Raw genomic sequence first — 23,188 nt, 5'->3', positions numbered from 1 at the left:
TTTTATATTCAGATAAAATATTGCTACTTATATAACAGAAGGTTATGTAATACACCTGTTGAACTAGGACTTTCATTTTACCCTGAATGCAATGCGACACTTTCAAGCTGTAATCTCCCTAATGTCTGAGTAATTGTCATTAGTGAAATGCATTCATATACCAACAGGTTCAAGTTACCCTAATGCAATTGCCAGGGTCCCGAAGGTATACGAACACTTAAGTTCTGCTTGTGTTTTCATGTTTACCATCAGGTGAGAGTCTTCATCGACAACATAAATATTTTAATCTCCTCTCCTTTCAATGTACAATAGTTGTCGTAAACCATTGTTCAAGCGTTCGTATTGTCCTTTATACTTCGTTTTCTTGCGTTCTAACATTCGAAGACAGAGTAAAAAGTTCAGTTAACCACGTCACTGCAGCGGCTGTCAACACTGTGGTGAACGTCTTCCATCCGCGTCACTGCGGCGACTTTCAACACCGTGGTGAACGTCTTCCACCCACATCACTGCAGCGGCTTTCAACACCGTGGTGAACGTCTTCCACCCACGTCACTGCGGCGGCTTTCAAGACCGTGGTAAACGTCTTCCTCCCACATCACTGCGGCGACTTTCAACACCCTGGTGAACGTCTTCCACACACGTCACTGCGGCGGCTTTCAACACCGTGGTGAACGTCTTCCACCCACGTCACTGTCGCGGCGTTCAATACCGTGGTGAACATCTACGACCTACGTCACTGCTGACTTTCCTCCCAAAATTTAGCTGATATGCCGCGATACAGTTGAAAAGTGTGCACAGTGATCCTCAACTCACACCGGCGAATATACAATATTTAGCTTTTAGAACATCTGTCAGTCTGTTTTTCCTTGGGCGGTTAGGTAGCCTGTTGGATCACGCGTTGGCTCGCCTCTCAACAGATCCGACTTCGATTCCACACAAGGGTACAATGTGTGATATGTGTGATTCTCACGCACTAACTCGATCACTCGGTCACTTACTCACCAACCTATCCTCCCACCCACCCAACAACTCATTCATTCACTCACTCAAAATCCACGCACGCACGCACGCACGCATGCACGCACGCACGCACGCACGCACGCACGCACGCACGCACGCACGCACGCACGCACGCACGCACTCACTCGCTCACTCACTCTTTGTTTCAGTGACTGCGCCGGCAGGGGGAGAGGCAATCAAGGCCGACATGAAGGTAGCCAATGATTGGGGGAACAGGTTCGAGGCCGAGTTTGACTTCCCCCTGACCCAGGATGTGGAGGGTTGGGAGGCTGTCGTCACGTTCAACCTACCAATCACCAAGCTGGACGTAAGCTGGTCATTCCACTTAGTTCGTATCTTGTTTGCTGTTCAACGCCGCACTCAGCAATATCCCAGCTATATGACGGCTGTGTGAAAATAATCGAGCCTGGACCAGACAGTCTTGTATTTGACATCATGAATATCGATGTACGCAATTGGGATACGAGAACATGCATCAACCAAGTCAGCGAGCCTGCCCACCCGATCCCGTTAGTGGCCTCTTATGGCAAGCATAGTCGCCTCTTAATTTAGCTACGCCTGGATTATGCAAGATGTTGGAAATGTTTATCTTTTTATGTCTCAGTTTAAGCAACGTGTTTGCGATTACAACATCCAACGATGGCATTCATCAATATCATCAAAGCCAAAGCTAATGGCATATTCAACCTACAAATCAGTTTTACAGACCGAAGTATATCTTACACAAGTCGACTCTACACTATTGAAACAAGCGCTGTCAAGATTTAGATGTGGCTGTCTCGGTTGATCGAAATGGGCAGACGCAATGGCATCGATCCAGAATGTCGCTTGTGTAGATATTGTCTTCGATTAAATATTCGTCTCGTGGAAAATTACATTTTGCACTTGTATGTCGTGCTTTTAATGATTTAAGATATCGATACATTGATCCTAAAAACTTTGTAAATCCGTCACTGGAATCCTTTTACGACAAGCATGGGTTGCTGAAGACCTGTTCTTTAACCTGCATCTTCATGGGTAGTTCGAATCTCATGAATAAACAAATAAATCAAGCATTGCAAAACATTGTATGGCCGTGTCATCACGTTTCCATTGATTTCTATCTTCCTAATATCGATACATCGCTCTCATCGCAATCCGTAAAGGCAAAACATATCATTTTATCATTCAGTTGAAACATATGACCAAATGCTGCGGCGCCTTTGTTGATCATATCAAAATAATCCCATTGACTTCTCCCTGTATGTGTCCATCATAATAATTTTACAATATGGTAATGTATTTACATGATAATATTATTTATCATATAATGGTTAGGTTTCTCGGCAGGATAAAGCCAACGGATAAAAACGATATCCGTTGGGGTCATATGCGGATAGAGATGCAAATATCAAAGGTCAAGTTGGGACTACTTTCACTGTTTATAAACAAACATGGCGTAGTCCTTGTCATTCGGCGATCGAGTCAGAATTAACCATCGGGAATGTGGAGATAATTGTTATCATTATGAAAAGAATAGTCTAATATACTGAAAATCAGTGTCTTGGCAACTTTGGAGATATAATTTGCGAAACAATTTAGCGAGGGCACTAGCCAAGCAGGATCACTTGCATATCTGTTCTTGTAGACCTGTGCGGCTTGGAACCTTTTCTATAAATTGAAACAGTTGGGTTTGGCCGAATTGTTATCTTGTTCGTTTTGTCACTGTGTGTACATTTGACTGCACTTCTAACGTTATGACAAAACAGGCCGACTGTCAACAAGGTCTGAACGTGACCGTGACGTCTCAGAGACTAGGGTTAGAGTAGCTTCCCTTTGACAAAGGGCAGTTGCTCTAGCGGACAGACTGATGGATTGCCGCGAAAGGCAATTAAATAAAATTGTTGTTTTGCGTATATGTTGCTTCGCCACTGTATAAGAAACAGATTCCAGTTTCTTATATAGGAACTTTATTGGCTACTGTCACTTTCCGACTGACATATCACTAACCCTGTGACGTAATAAATATTAATGAGCGCATTCCAGGAAAACTCGCAATGTTTCGCTAATGTTTGTGAGAGAGGGAAAGCGATTTTGAAGCACAGAATTAAAGAAAGATATAAAATGATAAAGAGGTTATCACGCTTGTGTGTTTGGGGATGGTAAATATCCTGTATTAGGAATAAACACAATGTATTTAGCTCGCCAAGGCTCGCTAAATACAATGTTTATTCCTAATGCAGGATATTTACCATCCCCAAACACAAAAGTGATGATGGATGATAAATAAAATCTCACCCTCGTGTCTTTTGATATCAAATAAATCAACATGATTTTTTCCACTTTTATCAACGAGTGTTGATATATTTGATGTAAAAGGACACGAGGGTGAGATTTTATTTATCATCCATCATCACTTTTCATTTTGTAGACAGTAATAAGAAGTGTCTTAAGTATAAAAAGTACTGCTAACATTTTCCGTAGCAGAACCATTGGTTAAGTCATTTGATCTTAACGTCATGGTAACAATGACGTCACAATGGTCTGCAAAGCATTGTGATGGAGTTTCAATACAGCGATATCTACAATCACCCAAGTGATATCTCCTGTAGGAGCCAGCTTTTGATAATAATTTGAAATGTTAGATTTTATATCATGTCTTCGTGGTCACTTTTTAAGGCTAGCGGGAATACAACAAACATTCTCCAATCTCGAAATATCTGCTGGACGGTTGTGTAGCCTAGTGGTGAGAGTGTTCGCTCATCAATTACGGGACAGTGTTTGATTCCCTTTATGGATACAACCACTAAAACCCTTCTTGGTGCCGCACGTCAGAAAGACTAACTTGATATCCAGCGATCTAAATGTTTTGCCATCCTACATCTGTACGTCGATTGTATGGTCATTGGCAAGAGTGCTGAAAACGGTGTAATATCTCTCCAGAACAAAACAAAATGTGCATTTGAGTCGAACCGGCTTTTGAATGACGGGCGAACACCTAACCCACAAGGCAACCCAGAGCACAATAAAAAGCAGGATTCATTTGTTATTAATATCCAATGCATTTGTCGATATATTCTATAGTATATTGATCGAAACTTCCCGTTGTTCTGACTGTCAATCTTTGCTCCAAGACGTTACAAGATACTTGTTGTTACCCTGCCTTTCGCTCGACATTTAAGGGCTCCAACAAGGACTGGTTCTATCTAGTTATTACATCCCTGGCCTAGTCATACCAAAATACGTTAAAATATAGTACTTGTTGTTACCATGTCTGGCGCTCGACATTTAGGGGCTAAAACAAGGTCTGGTCGGCTCGGCGTCAGTGTACTGTGTCTGAAAGGGTATTCATGTTAAACTGCGGCATGGTATCTCCGTGGGCTAGCATTATAAAAGCGGCATTAGTCGGGACCCACCCAACCACACGTGCATGCACGTCGCTATACAAATGCAGTAATCTAGGACGCGACGTTAAACCCCATTTCACCTCACCTCACCTCACCTCACCTCACCTCACCTCACCTCACCTCACCTCACCTCACCTCACCTCACCCCATTTCACCTCACCTCTCTGCTCCAGCTCCAACATGCTCGAGTCTTCAAACAGTCAGCTGACGGGAAGACGTGGGTCCTCATCAATATGATGGACAGCGAGTTCTACGACAAGGGGACAACGCTCAAACTCCGCTTCTTCGGGAACCATCAGGGCTCGGACAAGGTCACCGGCTCGGCCACGTTCTTCAACATGGGGGTCGACAAGAACGGCGTCGCCAAGAGAAGGAACAGTGAGTGCTTAGTCTAGGCAGCACCATCGCGTTACCTGGAGACCACCCCCGTGGTTTAGTTGATAAACACCATGACTGCCGAGAAAGTCATACACCTTACGCCCCATGAACATCCGGGTTAGAATCGGTCTTCAGTAACCCATGCTTGTCGTAAGAGTTGATTGTGCTTGTCGTGAAGATCCGGGTCAGAATACGTTTCAGCAACCAATGCTTGTCGTAAAAGGCAACGGGATCGGGAGGTCAGGCTCGCTGACGTGGTTGATGCATGTCATCGTATCCCAATTGCGTGGATGACATCAATCACTGGCTTGTGTGGTCCATACTTGATTATTTACAGACCGCCGTCACATAGCTGTAATATTGCTGAGTGCGGCGTTAAACAACAAACAAACAATCTACACACTACACGCATGGGCTAGGCGTGACGCAACACCGTATACACCCTGGGGATTTGCATGGAACCCGACCGTTAAGTGTGTGCAATCCGTTTGCAACCCGTCCCAAACAATAGGTGGAGCACCAGGGCCCATACGTGTCCCATGTGTTCTCAATTAATTGGCAATTACAGTGAAACGTACCAGTGCAAGCAAATATATTAGTAATTATTGGGATAGGAGAGGTGAAATGCGTTTTATTGCACTCAAATAGCGACGTGCATGTGTGTGCGTGCGTGCGTGTGCGCGCGTGTGTGTGTTTGGGCTTATACTAGTACGGACTGATGCCGATTTAAAGTGCTAGCCTACTGAGATATCATGCCCCTTTTTAACATGAATTCCCCACTCGGACACAGTATACTGACTCCGAGCCGACTAGTCCTTGTTTAAAAACCCTTAATGCCGAGCGCCAGACAAGAACCATCTTTTTACGTCTCACGCGGCCGGGGATCGACTTTACGATAGTCGGGTGGTCAGGCTCGGTAACTTGGTTGATGCATGTCATCATATCCCAATTGCGTGGATCGGTGCCCATGATCACTGGATTGTCCTTTCCCTGTTACTGCAGCCGACGGCACCAAATATAACTACGACGACGTCTTGTACAAGTCCATCCTGTTCTACGAGGCTCAGAGATCCGGGAAACTCCCAGCGTCCAACAGGATCCCCTGGAGAGGGGACTCCGCCCTCGGGGACAAGGGGGCTAACGGGGAGGATCTCACCGGAGGATGGTATGACGGTGAGTTGGACTGTACAATGGGGGTAGGGATGGGTTGGCATTGGGGTGAGGTGAGAGGTGACTTCACCATGGATGTCAAGGGGGCTAACGGGGAGGACCTCACTGGAGGATGGTATGACGGTGAGTTGGACTGTTCAGTCGGGGTAGGGATGGGTTGGCAGTGGGGTGAGAGGAGACTTCATCTTGGGTGACAAGGGGACTAAGGGATAAGATCTCACTGGGGGATGGTATGACGGTGAGTTGGACTGTACAATGGGGTAGGGATGGGTTTGAAGTTAGTGAGGAGTGGGGATGAGGGGAGACGTCATCCTGGTGACAAGGGGGCTAAGGGAGAAGATCTCACTGGAGGATGGATGGGAGTTGGACTTACAGTGGGGTTAGGGTTTGGTGGCGATGGGGTGAGATTAAGGGGAGACTTCAGTCTGGATGATAAAGAGGCCAAGTGGGAACTTCTCACCGGAGGGTTGTGTGACTGGGACTTGCAGAGGGGGTGGAGATGAATGGGCGAGGTAGACGCTGTCCTTGTGACAAAGGGTCTAGGCTGGAGGATGGTATAACGAAGAATGGGATTGTTCAGTAAAGGGAGAAGGGTGATACGAGACCCAGTCCTGGGTAACAAGGGGCCATGGAGAGACATCACTTCCAGTGTGCCAGTGAGTTGGTCTGTAAGAAGGGGGATGGAGGGACTGAGTTAGAGGCTGTCTCCTTGGAGACAGCACCCTAGGGTGAAGTGAGGTATGTCTGAAGGGTGGTGGCGAGTACAACATCAGTGGGGCTGTATCATGACGAAACACTACCGCCGTCTGACGGTGAGGTGTCGAACTGCAACAACAAGAGTGAGTGATTATGTGAGTATGGTTTTACGCCGCTTTTAGCAATATTCTAGCAATATCACGGCGGGGGACACCAGAAATGGGCTTCACACATTGTACCCATGTCGGGAATCGAACCCGGGTCTTCGGCGTGACGAGCGAACGCTTTAACCACTAGGCTACCCGACCGCCCCTTGCAACAACAAGAAACAACTGGGTTCTACTTTATGCGTTCAATTATGTATCAGGGCAAAGACCCTCTCGTATCAAGCGACCTCAGTCGTTGAATATGCATTCCTCAGAGACCATTTACATAAGGGACTGATAATTCATTTTAGAGGTGGTTTGGGGCAATAAGATTCGTCTTACGATTGTTTCAAAGTTTTGAGCGAGAGTGCGAATATAGTATTACGCCTTTGTTAGCAATATTCCAGCAATATCACGGCGGGGGACACCGGAAAGTGGGCTTCACACATTGTACCCATGTGGGGAATCAATCTAACCCGGGCTGTCGGCGTGACGAGCGAACGCTTTAATCAATAGGCTACCCCACGGATCCTTCAAAGACCCTCGTGCATGTAACATTTTCCATTTGCCCCCCCCTATACTACCTAAGTAATGTTCAAATAATGTTCAACTTACATTTTTGAAAATATAGAACAGTATCATATTTTAAGACACCCCCCCCCCCCCCCCCCCCCTAAATCCCCCCCCCCCCCCCCCCCTCCCCCTTTATCTAAACCGGCTCCACCCTCATACGATATGGAAACAAAGCATCAGCTTTCCTGTGGAAGTCATTAACATCCGGTGGAATCTGGAAATGTTTTCAAAGTTATTATAAACAGTTATAACTGTCAAAAACGATAGCTTCTGAGAAAAAAGTCTTGGATAATCAAATTAGATAAAGACAGTCCTATCACATTTGTCCCCGAGGGCTCTCCCTTTAAATGTTGCATGTCGTTGGCAGCTGGTGACCACGTGAAGTTCAACTTCCCCATGGCGTACAGCACGACCATCCTGACCTGGAGTCTGATACACTGGCGAGATGCATACGAGGCGTCCGGCCAGCTGGACAATATGTACGACTGCATCAAGTGGCCCCTGGACTACCTCCTTAAGTGCCACACAGGCAAGGACGAGCTGTATGTGCAGGTAGGAGGCTTGAGCTGGTTATGTTTTAAGTTTGTTTTGTTTGTTTGTTTGTTTGTTTGTTGTTTAACGCCGCACTCAGCAATATTCAAGCTGTATGACGACGGACATACAGCTGTGTTACACATTGTGTATTACCAAAAGGCGTGCTTATGTACTCTCAGAACACGTTTCACGAACACATATTGAAAGCTCTCAACATCCCTTGGCTTATTCAACTACATTGCGTGTGGAGATGATAGATCACTGAGAGGAGCTTATGCACACTCGATGACCCCTGGGACTCGTTCCACAAAGCTATCGTTGCGCTACGACAGTCGTAAGTCTATGTTAAGGTATGGGAGTTACGATCGTCTTATCGCTTTGTGGAACGTGGCCCAGTAATCTTGTTGCTAGACTGACGTCACATGGCATTGTTTCGCCAATGGATCTTGCAACAAAATACCACATATTATTGTGACGTGATTGTAAACTTTGAGGTGCAAGGCCCCGTTCCGCGAGGAGATTGAACTGTAGAGCAACGACAGTCGTTAGTGTAAGTTAAAGTGTGTGAGTTGCGATAACCTTAGCGCTTCGATAATTTTGTGGAACACACGTCTGAATTCTAAAGGTGGACCGTTGTATGGTATTAAATTCATACGTTTCAACTTTTGACGTGTTTGAAGTATTATTCTGTTAAACTCAATTGGATATTGCCGTGGATCATGTAGGTGTCAGCCTATTCACACTCAACAGTATAATTCTAAAAACGTTATAAATGGGAAGTAATAAATATAATACTAAACTCGCTCCCGTGTTAATGCATTTTATGAAATTAGTGAATAGTTGTGGCCTTCGCTCGTCATATACCACAACTATTAAGGAGTTTCATAAAATAGGTTTTACACGGGAGCTGTTTACCATTCCATATGTGGATATCGCTGCAATGAAATTGCATCACAATGCTTTGCAGACCAGTGTGACGTCATTGGGCACGGGTGGCACAGTCGTCTAAGGCGCCGCGATTCGCTCTGCAGAGTTGCGTCCCTTGGACACGCCAGAAACCTATAATTGTGTTCGAATCCCGGTTCGCCCCGATTATGTATAGGTTGGTCAGCACCATACCCGTGCTCGTGGGTTTCACCGAAGTGGTAAACGTCTGAAACCTGCATCACTTCGGGCTTTCCTCCCACATTAATCTGACACGCCGTGATATAACTGGAATAATGTTAAAAGCGGCGTTAAACCCAACTTACTCACTCACCCTGGCGTTTCAACATGAGTCTAAGACCTGGAGTGTGGTATAAAAACCTAAAATAAACCTATAACGATATGTCTGCATGGTACACATGTGAATACATGTGAAAAACATAGTCATGGGTTCGTAAGGTGCTGATGCGGCATAAATCAAATCACTCACTCTTTTCTCCCTTGTCTTCAGGTAGGCGATGGCAACACCGACCATAACTTCTGGGGAAGGCCAGAAGACATGACCATGGCCAGACCATCCTACAAGATCGATGCCAGCAAACCCGGAAGTGACGTAGCTGGGGAAACCGCTGCCGCAATGGCCGCTGGATCCATCGCCTTCGAGACTAAAGGTCAGTTTGAAGAATGCCCACTGCAATGACACCATGTGGCATCAGCCAACACGGGAGGATTTCAGGTTGATGCGCAGACTGGAGGACTGTTTTCAGTAATTAAATCTTAATTCAGTTCCCCTAATGTCTGTATGGGTCCTCGCTAATCGACACAGACAACACCTAACAAGAGAACGAATACACCTGTTTCGTTTCTGCCTTAGTACAAATGGGTTGATGAAGTGATTGGTCTGAAACCGACACGTGAAGATCCGGGTTAGAATAGGTCTTCAGCAACCCATGCTTGTCTCCCCGTGAAGATCCGGGGTAGAATAGGTCTTCAGCAACCCATGCTTGTCGTAAATGGCCACTATGCTTGTCGTAAGAGGCGACTGACGGTATCGGGTGGCCAGGCTCGCTGACCTGGTTGATGCATGTTACCGAATACCAATCGTGTAGATCGATCCTCACGATGTCAATCACTGGATTGTCTGGTCCAGTCTCGATTATTTACAGACCGCCGTCATATAGCTGGAATATTGCGGGAGTGCAGTTGCAAACGACAAGTGAGTGAGTTTGGTTTGACGCTGCTTTTAGCAATATTCCAGCAATATCACGGCGGGGGACACCAGAAATTGACTTCACACATTGTACCCATGTCGGGATTCGAACCCGGGTCTTCGGCGTGACGAGCAATCGCTTTAACGACTAGGCTACCCGAACGCCCCTGGTTGATGCATGTTACCGAATACCAATTGTATAGATCGATCCTCATGATGTCAATCACTGGATTGTCTGGTCCAGTCTCGATTATTTACAGACCGCCGTCATCTAGCTGGAATATTGTCGGAGTGCAGTTCCAAACAATAAACACACAATATCCGCTTATAACAAACTGATCATGACGGATATGACGAACTTATATTTTGGTCCCGATCATTTCCTGTATATATGTTGCATATATGTTTTTAAAGACCTACGGTTATAACGAAACAAAGTGAGTGTCCCCTTTGAGTTTTCTGTATGGTCTGAAGCCTGCCATTCTCTCCGCAGACCCCGCCTACTCCCAGAAGTTGCTGAGTCATGCCACGGATCTGTACAACTTCGCCATGAAACACAAGGGGAAGTACAGCTCCAGTGTAGGGGCGGCCTCAAGCTTCTACCCGTAAGTATACCCTGAGTATTTCCTGAATACAGGGATTGGATAAGGGGGGGGGGGGGATACCCTGGAAATACCCATTACATGTTCTTCACCAATTCTCAAGTATCCGACTCTGGAACATATACGTTCACTGCCAATGGCCAATCTACTTCAGCCCAGTTGACGGTTACAGGTAATCCTTTTTATTCCTGTTACTTTTTAGTACAAAAATGTCTGAGGATAGTTGTTTACTAATGAGAATATGCTCCATTTGAATTTAGTTGTAAATAGTTGATCTCATGATATATCACGCATACATTTGGCAACTGATCACAACTTGAATCTCGGATTGTAACTCTACAGTGGACACATTATATTTTAGGGATGAAATATGTTAGGGGGTAGGGGCGACCTGAGGTTTCTACAATGAGGTTTCTACAATGAGTATACCCTTGACTTTTCCCTGATTACAGGAGTGGGGTGAGGTGGGGGTGGTGGGGTGAGGTGGGGGTGGTCGGCGACCTCAGACATCTACCCGTGAGTATACCTGTGATACCATAAGCTTGCATTCCAGCGAACTTTTCCAAATCCTGTTTTACAAAAAAAGCAAATTATGTTAAATATGACGGTACAAGCCTAAATCCACATTTACATAAAATGTATCTACATTTATAAACGTTAAGGTTTACAACCTTGTGAAGGGGATGTTTCATTCCAGTGAACTATTCCTTGGCTCATTATTACGTGGAGCTAGCATGTTGTGATCGTGTGTCAGGTCCACCAACACGACGGACGAGCTTGCGTGGGCCGGACTGTGGATGTACATGGCCACCAACAACAGCCAGTATCTCACTGACGCGCAGCAGTTCTACCAGAACGGTGCATGCTGGGGCATGTCATGGGACGACAAACAAGCAGCCAATCAGGTGCAACTTCCGGCAACACATATATACTCACCGCCAAAAGAAACGCGAACCACGGAAACATTCAGAGAAGTTGGTTAGTTGGTTAAACCGCAATCAGCAATATTCCAGCTATATGGCGGTGTTCTGTAAATAATCAAGCCTGGACCAGACAATCCAGTAATTGATATCATGAACACCGATCCACGCAATTGGGATCGATGACATGCATCAACCAAGTCAGCGAGACTGACCACTCTAACCTGTGTTGATATGTTTACATCTATTGGTCATATCAACACAGGTTAGAGTAGACAGGTTCATCCATTCACACGAAACACAAATGAAAAACTGACAGCGTTTTTGGATGAGTAATCTAGACCCATTTTGGAATATACTGTGTTGAAAAACGAACATGTTTCTTAAACGTTTCTCTTTACGTATCTTTAAGCATCTCCGAACTTGTACACAGCAGACGTAGCAAGAGTCTAATCTTAGACGCTATTATAAAAATATACCTTTCCTTTTTGACGTAAAGTTCAGTGACTTCACAGTCTGTTATTGTTCACGTTGCATGGATGGTTTGGTTTGGTTTGTTGTTTAACGCCGCACTCAGCGATAAACCAGCTATATGACGGCGGGCTCTAAATAATCGAGTCTAGACCAGACAATCCAGTGATTGACATCATGAGCATCGATCCACACGCAAGTGGGATACGATGACATGCATCAACCAAGTCAGCGAGCCTGACCACCCTATCCCGTTAGTCGCCTTTTACGACAAGCATAGTCGCATTTTACGGCAAGCATGGGTTGCTGAAGACCTATTCTACCCCGGATCTTCTTGGATATGCATGGAAGGGGTTAGCTTCTCGACAGGGTGATTTAAATCGAAGACACTTCAGATGAATGTTATGTAGGGATGATAATGAGTGCATTCTAGTATGTTACGTATTCTTGTCTTTGTAAACGTCAAAGCCAGACAATCACCCATGGATAGATCCCCTAGGACGTAAACGGTAAAAGGTGATGATAATCATAGGAAAGTGTCACTAAAAATAAGTGAAAAGGGTAATCATGTTCTGCTCTATCGCGAGAGCACAATTTTCATTATAAACGTAAGTACAAGTGAGTAAGGTAGTGTGAAAGCTCATGAACAGCATGGGATGTGTCATGTTCAGCAAGTTCCTCTTTTAACATTGGATGTTTTCAGTTTCTGTTCTACAAGTTGCTTGGAGACGACAAATACAAGCAGGACATCGAGGACACCTTCCAGCACTACTGGTTCCCCGGGCAGGTCATCAAGTACACACCCAAGGGCTTGGCCTGGCGCCTACAGTGGGGCTCACTCCGATACGTCTGTGAGTCACGTAGATTAGTTGGAGACATTTTCGAGTGGTTTAACACCTTGAGTGAAATCGTTGTCCACTGCAGCGAGCCATGAGGTCATGCATTTGTAAAGGACAGCTTTGAGCTTTTAGAACTAATAATTAAGCTTTCCTAAATGTTGTGTTTGTTTGTTGTTTAACGTTGCAGTCAGCAATATTCCAGCCATATGACGGCGGTCTGTAAATAATCGCATCTTGACCAGACATAAGCATCGATCAAATGGGATACGATGACATGCATCAACCAAGTCAGCGAGCCGGACCACCCGATCCCGTTAGTCGCCTCTTACGACAAGCCTTGTCGCCTTTTACCACAAGAATGGGTTGCTGAAGACCTATTCTTCCCCGAATCGTCATTGGTCCCTAAATGTTATGACTTCTACACCTGAAGGTGAACTTTGATATTATCTTGTGTTACTTTGGTAGATCGAGGTTCTGTAAAGACTTGTCAGAAAGGAGAATAACACATGGCGAGTAAATAGTTAACTATCATCCGAATGTACTTAGCGTGTTACGTTCACCACTATCGGTTGACGTGATCAGGACCCGATTTACTTCAATGCCGTCAAAGTCTTGAGGTTCATTGGAAGTATAGCGGTTGGTCGATCATCTGTCAGCAATTCAATGTCCCAGCTTATCCAAATCCTGCGGGTTTTCGTTTAAAGATGTAGGTCCCCATCAATATTCCTGTCGTAACAGGTGACTCAATGGATGGGGGTCAGGGTCACTGACGAATGTCATCTTTCCAAATTGCGTAGGTCGATGCTGATGATGTCAAAAACGGGATTGTCTGATCCAGACATGATTATTTACAGATCGCTATAGATGGAAAACTGGAAAGTGCGGCGTTAAACAGTGAGTGAGTGAGTGGGCTTCACACATTGTACCCATGTCGGGAATCAAACCCGGGTCTTCGGCGTGACGAGCGACCGCTCTAACCACTAGGCTACCCGACCGCCCCCGGCGTTAAACAAAACCACAAACAATTCCCAAGTATTCAAAGCCCAAGGCATGTGATCGATATGGTGTCGGTGTCGCTTTCTGCTCTATGTTTAAGTGGACACGTCTCCTTAACATTAACATGTAACACTTCTAGGTGTGCTGTAGTCATATACGTGCGCTAGATGCATCCATCACAGCATAAAGAGGATAATCCACCGAGTAAAATATCTTGAAAGCATTAACGGTATGGTATTTGTTAACTCGATATAGATAGACAGAGCAATGTTTATACTCCCATAGACAGATTATGAAAACCAAAATAAATTAATATAAAATTAAGAAACATGTGGACAATTTCTAACATATTCTGTACAAGTCACGTATATAAACACAGCTTAAACGTTTTTAGTGTTTGGCGTCCATCAAGATGCAGTTCCTGTGTGCAATAACGCATGGATCAATGGAATCAAATCGCTACAATTATATACCTACTTAGAATAAGCATACTAATTTGACAGTGTGTGGCCTACTTATGAATGTAAATATTGAAGGACTACTTCCCTCTATCTGTACAAGTGACCCGTGAAGATCCGGGGAAGAACAGGTCTTCAGCAACCAATGCTTATCGTAAAAGGCGACTATGCTTGTCATAAGAGGCGACTAACGGGATCGGGTGGTCAGGCTCGCTGACTTGGCTGATGCATGTCATCGATCCCAACTGCGTGGATTGATGCTCATGATATCACTCACTGGATTGTCTGGTCCAGACTCTATTATTGACAGACCGCCATCATGTAGCTGGAATTGTGCTGAGTGCGCCGTTAAACAACAAACAGACAAACAAACCAAATCTCTGTATCAGAAATCAATGTCCTAAACAGTGTATACTGTCAAGTAAATACTGTCAAGTATCATGGTTGTCAAGTAAATACTGTCAAGTATCATGGTTGTCAAGTAAATACTGTCAGGTTTCATGGGATCATCCTAGCGGTGAGGAGTATTGTACAGATTGCTTAACGACTCATTTTGACCTTTCATTCTGCCCCATAAAATGTGTCTTCAAAAGACAAAACCTTTCCACTACAATTGTGTGACATTTGTACATGTAAATTGATGCCCTTTGGGGAAAATCGTTATTCTCATATATCTGTTAGTCCAGGGCCTCGCCGTTCTGGTCAGTGTGTTATGTAAATGGGTTTGCCATGAACGTACAGAGGGTATGTTTGCTTGAACTTAGCTGAACGCAGAGTTAGGAGTGGGATGATACGTTTACAATCCACTTGTGAAAAATCCTGTGTTGATTGTTTCATGATTAATATATTATTATTTCTAATAGGAAAGGAGATATGCGTGATGACATAACTGCGTATGGGTTGATTCAGTTTATTTTTCTCTCGCAGTACAGAGCAAAACAAACACCCATACACAAAGGGGAATGAGATAAGTAACTTGTACTTGTACACTGGGGCAGAGAAATGTTTAACTTTGAAATTCAAAAGGGCGTTTTAGTGAAATCAAATATTATCGAATATGCAAATATCACACGATAAATATTAGTATTATGTATAAACATGCATTCGGCAAGTTTATGTCCACACTTATATGTCAACTGTGCAAATGTAAAACAGGCATGTAACAACCAACAACCGTGTTGTTTAACGCCGCGCCCAGCAATATTCCGGCCATTGTATGGCGGCACTGGAAATAGTCGAGTATGAACCAGACAATCCAGTGATGGACATCCTGAGCACCGATCTGCGCAATTGTGGCACGATGTCATGCATCCAAGTTAGCGAGCCTGACCACCCGATTTCGTTGGTCACCTCTTTCGACAAGCATAGTCGCCTTTTACGACAAGCATGGGTTGCTGAAGATCTATTCCACCCCGTATCTTCACGGGTCGACAAGCAGAATATGACTAACGTCTTCCTTAAGCACACGTGTATTCTGACTGTAAACTACTCAATCGCAACGCAGTAGAGAAGTACGGAGCGACTTAAAGTACGGTCCCAACTGCCACAGGAGAATTAAGAGACTCAAGCGATTGTGTGTGACGACGGTTTTGTTTGACGCCACTGATATGTAAATAATTGCATTATTTTTGCAGCAAATATGGCCCTTGTTGCTTTGATGGCTGCCGACGAGGGACTTTATCCCGATGAGTACCGGAAGTGGGCTGTGTCCCAGATCCATTACGCTCTCGGGGACACTGGCTTCAGTTACCTCATCGGATATGGAGACACTGATTTCCCGCACAGTCCTCATCACAGATCTAGGTTCGTTTGTTCTTGTTTAATATTCCAGCTAGACGGCGGTCTGTAAATAATCGAGCCTGGACCAGAAAATTCAGTGATTAGCATCATGAGCATCGATCCACGCAATTGGGACACGATGACATGCATCAACTAAGTAAGCGTGCCTGACCACCCGATCCCGTTAGTCGCCTCTTACGACAAACATAGTCGCCTTTAACGACAAGCATGGGTTGCTGAAGAGTTATTCTATCCCGGCTCTTCGCGGGTTCATTTGGAGAAGTATCTAGTCGTCTCTTCACGGGTACATACACGTATTTCTGTTTAAGATCAAAGAGTTATCAAATTATGTTTCCTGCCTTGTGTAAAGTATGTTTTGAACAATATGAGTATTTTGCATAAAATAGAAACATAAAATCCATTTGCTTTTCATGGTAAGTAATATCTTTCTGTGCCAAATCCACGTATAAGCGTTGAAGATTCATCACATGTGCTTAACTGCAACCGTTATTGACAATGAGGCGAAAATAACGGTCTGATATCTCAGTGCAAAACAAATAATACTTATATTTTGTCATTGATGATACTTGCAACATTGTTCAAAGTAGGTATAAGAAAACTACCCCCTTCCAGCATACATACGAATAATATAATATATTATGATGAACCTCCACAGCCTTGTAACAGACCGGTTTGACCTTTGTACTCTGTCCGTCCCCCTGAAGTGTCCCAAAATGCATTTCTCCGCTCTATTAACATCGTCTCCCCAGAAAGCACAATTTACAAAAAGCTATTATGTAAACATCTTCTATGGTGAACTTGTCAGTGTGAGGAATCTTTGTCATGTTACTTCTTGTCGACCCGTGAAGATCCGGGGTAGAATAGGTCTTCAGCAACCCATGCTTGCCTAAAAGGCGACTATGCTTGTTGTAGAAGGCGACTAACTGGATCGGGTGGTCAGGCTCGCTGACTTGGTTGATGCATGTCATCACATCCCAATCGATGCTCATGATATCTAGGTTCGTGCATATCATCGTTTCCCAATTGCATGGGTCGATCCTCATGATATTAAACACTGAATTGTCGATTATTTACATTCCTCCGTCATACAGCTGAAATATCTGAAACAAAAACGTCCTGTCGTTACTTCTGTTTCGTCGAAACCTATGGAATATGGTGTTCGTTTTTGACTCCTCGGCATGTATGTAAAACATATTTGGATATCAATTCTGACAGCAGCATTTGTTTAACTGTACAGTGAGGCCCGTTCATCCGGATGGACCCTTTTCAGAGCAATGCTCTGGATTAATTGTTGTCTGGATTAACGAAATGCCTTTGTATACTAATATATACACTCTCTTGATGGCGTTTTTTATATAACCTACACACATCATTGTAACACAAACGTCGGTCTGTATCCAAATATATTAACTCCACACAGCTCCTGTCCGTGGGCACCGGCTCCCTGTGGTCCGTTCGTGATGTCCAGCCATAAACAAAATGTCCATACGCTGTTCGGAGCTCTGGTAGGAGGGCCTGACGACAGTGACGGCTATAAGGACGACCGCTCCAACTACGTCAACAACGAGGTGGCCTGTGACTACAACGCCGGCTTCCAAGCAGCCGTTGCAGGTGCGTGACACAGATGCTTTAGGAAAGATGAAGACAAGCGTGTACTGCTCTTCACCTTAAAACATCAGTTTTCATTTAATCACATGCTAATGCTAGAGACAACATTAGTTTATGCCAGAACAACCTCTTTTTGTAACGACGTTCGTTGTCTGTGTGCTATAACGAAGGGGACACATGCTTATATGGTTTATATCAGGACAATGTGCGACATGAAATAAATTCAAAAAGGTAAAAGTAGGTTAGATAATTTTTTGCAAAATCTATGTTAAAGTTTTAATGATTCAGAGGATTTAAAATTCAAGTCAACGAATAACAGCTCAAATCGTTACATTTTATACCATTTAATTCATTTGAAGGTATGAAAATGTGCTAAATGAAAAAAACCCAGTTAATTTCATTAACTCTAAGGTTTGCCGCATTGTCACACTTGTAGGTCTTTGCTATATCAGAAGCGCATAAGTGAAGCATTAGTTTAAGGATATCAGAATATTTACGATTCATTTTTGTATTAATTTCTTTTGCTGTTATGTTTGTTATATTTCTTATGTTTGTTGTTGTTTCTTGTTGTTTTGGGGGAGGTGTTTTTATTTTTGGAGATAATTTGTTTTGTTGTTTAAGGGTAGTTGTGTTTTTTTGGGGGGGAGGGGGGTGGGGGATGGGGAGGGTGGGTGGGTGGGTTATATTTTTTTAATCTCACATATTTTTTTTAAAATTAGATTATTCCCTTACCCATGCTTTGTTGTCCAAAGAGTCGTTTCGCACAATCTTTTCAACGTGACAACGGAACAACCTAATAAGTTTACATGCGTTCATCTCACGTGCACCACTCGGGGGCGTTATACGGTTTCGGACATTAGGTTAGGAATGCCGGTGCCAACAGTGACAGATGCATAACGAAGTTCCAGGGGACGTGTACTAAAGCGGTCTGCACTACTAAGAGCTCACTATAGTTCGCACTATGTACACACTTCTCACACAGAGGGTAAATGAACTGCGAATACTCGTGATAATGCATATTTAATAACTAAGACCAAAGTATTAATAAGGAAGAGAATTTATGGATGTCAACTTTTCGGAACACAACGCTTCGGAGTATATGCTTCATCAGGTGAAGGAGTAAGCATATCAGGTGAAGGAGAAAGCATATCAGGCGAAGCAGTAAACATATCAGGGGAAGGAGTAAACATATCAGGCGAAGGAGTAAACATATCAGGGGAAGGAGTAAACATATCAGGGGAAGGAGTAAACATATCAGGAGTAAACATATCAGGGGAAGGAGTAAACATATCAGGGGAAGGAGTAAACATATCAGGTGAAGGAGAAAGCATATCAGGTGAAGGAGTAAACATATCAGGGGAAGGAGTAAACATATCAGGGGAAGGAGTAAACATATCAGGGGAAGGAGTAAACATATCAGGGGAAGGAGTAAACATATCAGGGGAAGGAGTAAACATATCAGGAGTAAACATATCAGGGGAAGGAGTAAACATATCAGGGGAAGGAGTAAACATATCAGGTGAAGGAGAAAGCATATCAGGTGAAGGAGTAAACATATCAGGTGAAGGAGTAAACATATCAGGTGAAGGAGTAAACATATCAGGCGAAGCAGTAAACATATCAGGTGAAGGAGTAAACATATCAGGCGAAGGAGTAAACATATCAGGTGAAGCAGTAAACATATCAGGCGAAGGAGTAAGCATATCAGGTGAAGGAGTAAGCATATCAGGGGAAGGAGTAAACATATCAGGGGAAGGAGTAAACATATCAGGGGAAGGAGTAAACATATCAGGGGAAGAAGTAACCATATCAGGGGAAGGAGTAAACATATCAGGGGAAGGAGTAAACATATCAGGCGAAGGAGTGAGCATATCAGGCGAAGGAGTAAACATATCAGGTGAAGGAGTAAGCATATCAGGTGAAGGAGTAAACATATCAGGTGAAGAAGTAAGCATATCAGGTGAAGGAGTAAGCATATCAGGCGAAGCAGTAAACATATCAGGGGAAGGAGTAAACATATCAGGTGAAGGAGTAAACATATCAGGTGAAGGAGTAAACATATCAGGTGAAGGAGTAAACATATCAGGTGAAGGAGTAAACATATCAGGTGAAGGAGTAAACATCAGGTGAAGGAGTAAACATATCAGGCGAAGGAGTAAACATATCAGGCGAAGGAGTAAGCATATCAGGTGAAGGAGTAAACATATCAGGTGAAGGAGTAAACATATCAGGTGAAGGAGTAAACATCAGGTGAAGGAGTAAACATATCAGGCGAAGGAGTAAGCATATCAGGTGAAGGAGTAAGTATATCAGGCGAAGCAGTAAACATATCAGGCGAAGCAGTAAACATATCAGGTGAAGGAGTAAACATATCAGGCGAAGGAGTAAACATATCAGGTGAAGGAGTAAGTATATCAGGCGAAGCAGTAAACATATCAGGCGAAGCAGTAAACATATCAGGTGAAGGAGTAAACATATCAGGCGAAGGAGTAAACATATCAGGTGAAGCAGTAAACATATCAGGCGAAGGAGTAAGCATATCAGGTGAAGGAGTAAACATATCAGGTGAAGGAGTAAGCATATCAGGTGAAGCAGTAAACATATCAGGCGAAGCAGTAAACATATCAGGGGAAGGAGTAAACATATCAGGTGAAAGAGTAAGCATATCAGGGGAAGGAGTAAGCATATCAGGTGAAGCAGTAAGTATATCAGGTGAAGCAGTAAGTATATCAGGCGAAGGAGTAAGCATATCAGGTGAAGCAGTAAGTATATCAGGCGAAGGAGTAAGCATATCAGGGGAAGGAGTAAACATATCAGGGGAAGGATTAAACATATCAGGTGAAGGAGTAAACATATCAGGTGAAGGAGTAACCATATCAGGTGAAGCAGTAAGCATATCAGGTGAAGGAGTAAACATATCAGGTGAAGGAGTAACCATAAGAGGTGAAGCAGTAAGCATATCAGGTGAAGGAGTAAACATATCAGGTGAAGGAGTAAACATATCAGGCGAAGGAGTAAACATATCAGGGGAAGGAGTAAACATATCAGGGGAAGGAGTAAACATATCAGGCGAAGGAGTAAACATATCAGGCGAAGGAGTAAACATATCAGGGGAAGGAGTAAACATATCAGGCGAAGGAGTAAACATATCAGGGGAAGGAGTAAACATATCAGGGGAAGGAGTAAACATATCAGGGGAAGGAGTAAACATATCAGGGGAAGGAGTAAACATATCAGGCGAAGGAGTAAGCATATCAGGCGAAGGAGTAAGCATATCAGGGGAAGGAGTAAGCATATCAGGGGAAGGAGTAAGCATATCAGGCGAAGGAGTAAGCATATCAGGGGAAGGAGTAAGCATATCAGGGGAAGGAGTAGGCATATCAGGGGAAGGAGTAAGCATATCAGGCGAAGGAGTAAGCATATCAGGTGAAGGAGTAATCATATCAGGTGAAGGAGTAAGCATATCAGGGGAAGGAGTAATCATATCAGGGGAAGGAGTAAGCATATCAGGGGAAGGAGTAAGCATATCACGGGAAGGAGTAAGCATATCAGGTGAAGGAGTAAGCATATCAGGTGAAGCAGTAAACATATCAGGTGATGGAGTAAGCATATCAGGTGAAGAAGTAAGCATATCAGGGGAAGGAGTAAGCATATCAGGCGAAGGAGTAAGCTTATCAGGGGAAGGAGTAAGCATATCAGGGGAAGGAGTAAGCATATCAGGCGGAGGAGTAAGCATATCAGGCGAAGGAGTAAGCATACACTCCGAAACGTTGTGTTGACATCCATACAACCTCTTCCTTATGTGCATCACTTCTAAATGCCTTTCAAAGACTTGAAAGTATAAATAAATGCATAAATAGAGCTATGAAATCAAAGGTTGTGAATGCAAGTGTCATATTTGTGGAATGTGTGATAACTGTATGAATATATGTAATCAAACTATGTTTGGGGATCTACTTGTGACTGGGGCTTTGTTTATATTTCAGGTCTCAAGTCTCTCGTCTTTAGAAAACTTCACCCAGAACAGACATCCGGTGGCTCAGCATAGATGTAAGATCTGAATAAACCCGCAAATGTAATGTTGTTATTTATTTACGTGTGTCTATATAATACCTTGTTTTCAAGGATATTTTACAATCGTTCATGGATTTATAATTCAAACGTATAACGGCGACTAGGAAATCAAAATAATCATAGTAAAACATATGCAAGCGTCCGAATCAATGAATGTGTCATTGATAGCTACACCTTGAAGTTTGAAATGGACGAGAAGGGTTTCGTGCAAAATTACATGCATAGTCTGATCCTCGAAACGGTGATTTTAACTGATTTTGTCTAAAATAGCATAAACCATGACACAGACATCGATACTTCTTTTTAACGTGTCCTGCATTTTACTGGATGCCGCATTCATACTCAAAAAGAGTAAAACGTCTTAATGGGCGTTTAAGGGAAAGAGTACGGCTCAGTGACACTTTCGTAAACAGATGCACGAACAACTCTTCACAAGGTTTAGATCAGGTAAGAAATCAGATAAATTAGTCCCTTATAAATGACGTAATGATTATAAATCGCACATGAGATCTAAAAGTTGCTCCTGCAGATTAAAACAGGTCGACATTCCAGAACATTCTAAAAAGCAAATTATTTTGTAAATAAATAAACCCCATGTGTAATCACAAATGTTATCAATCACAAATTAGCACTGGAGATTGGTTTAATTATTTTACATGTTTGTTGAGGGAGACAAACTCCACGTGAATGATAATAGCCACACTGCAGACCACAGAATCGATTCCCTGTATCTTCTATGCAGGTATCAGGTATCAGGCGATATATAAATTAACTATTAACCGCAAAAAGCCTTCTGTCATAGGATAAACAGTATATTCAATAGATTTCAACTTGTGCAACATCGCACGTGGCTTCGCCCGAAAAATAGAGTAAATGAAATTGGAAACCTTTAGACCCAATATCCCTCGGGACGGGTAAACATAGCATTTCTTTCTGCATCGCTGCTTGTTCTTAAATGTTTGATGGTATTCGATTGATCTACAGTTATACTCTTAAAATTACCGTGTCTCGTTTGAAAGGAATTCCAATGATACGTTTCTTCATTGAGGTAATTAAATAAAACGCTTAAAAATGCCCATTGTGCAAGGCTCCAGTGCGAAGCGATATCGTCATCGGACCATTATCAGGGCCACGTCAGTCCGAAGATGCCATGCCTGCTTCCACAACCGGAACTACATGCCAGTCCCCGCTGTGGCATGGATATACAATTATTTCTGTTGCTATGGTTACAAGTAGCCAGTATCGGAACTCTCCAAAGTATATCTAGCAAGACAAGGGTCGGAGAGGGGGACATATACTCACCGCCAAAAGAATCGCGAAACAGAGACATATAGGGAAGTATGTTAGTTGAGAAGAGATATTTCCAATGTGTACCAATTAATG

General features: G+C 43.5%; 1 protein-coding gene across 2 annotated transcripts in view; it reads left to right on the top strand.

Annotated features, from left to right (window-relative positions):
• Positions 1 to 21,810, top strand: part of LOC124148194 (endoglucanase 4-like) — a 29,238-nt gene extending 7,428 nt beyond the window's left edge. For both annotated transcript variants that reach the window (XM_046519172.2, XM_046519173.2), the window contains 11 exons: positions 1,170 to 1,327; positions 4,580 to 4,784; positions 5,787 to 5,957; positions 7,737 to 7,921; positions 9,339 to 9,498; positions 10,531 to 10,642; positions 11,394 to 11,544; positions 12,734 to 12,881; positions 15,958 to 16,126; positions 17,544 to 17,734; positions 21,718 to 21,810. In XM_046519172.2, coding sequence (XP_046375128.2) covers positions 1,170 to 1,327; positions 4,580 to 4,784; positions 5,787 to 5,957; positions 7,737 to 7,921; positions 9,339 to 9,498; positions 10,531 to 10,642; positions 11,394 to 11,544; positions 12,734 to 12,881; positions 15,958 to 16,126; positions 17,544 to 17,734; positions 21,718 to 21,779 — 1,712 coding nt within the window. In that variant the 3' untranslated portion in view covers positions 21,780 to 21,810. The remainder of the gene's footprint in view (positions 1 to 1,169; positions 1,328 to 4,579; positions 4,785 to 5,786; positions 5,958 to 7,736; positions 7,922 to 9,338; positions 9,499 to 10,530; positions 10,643 to 11,393; positions 11,545 to 12,733; positions 12,882 to 15,957; positions 16,127 to 17,543; positions 17,735 to 21,717) is intronic.
• Positions 21,811 to 23,188: the final 1,378 nt, after the last annotated feature.

The sequence above is a fragment of the Haliotis rufescens genome, unplaced genomic scaffold (genome assembly GCF_023055435.1).
Source record: "Haliotis rufescens isolate VD_foot unplaced genomic scaffold, xgHalRufe1.0.p SCAF_42, whole genome shotgun sequence".
In the NCBI taxonomy this organism is placed as follows: Eukaryota; Metazoa; Mollusca; class Gastropoda; order Lepetellida; family Haliotidae; genus Haliotis; species Haliotis rufescens.
The sequence above is the reverse complement of the archived record's forward strand: the minus strand, read 5'-3'. Positions and strand labels throughout refer to the sequence as shown.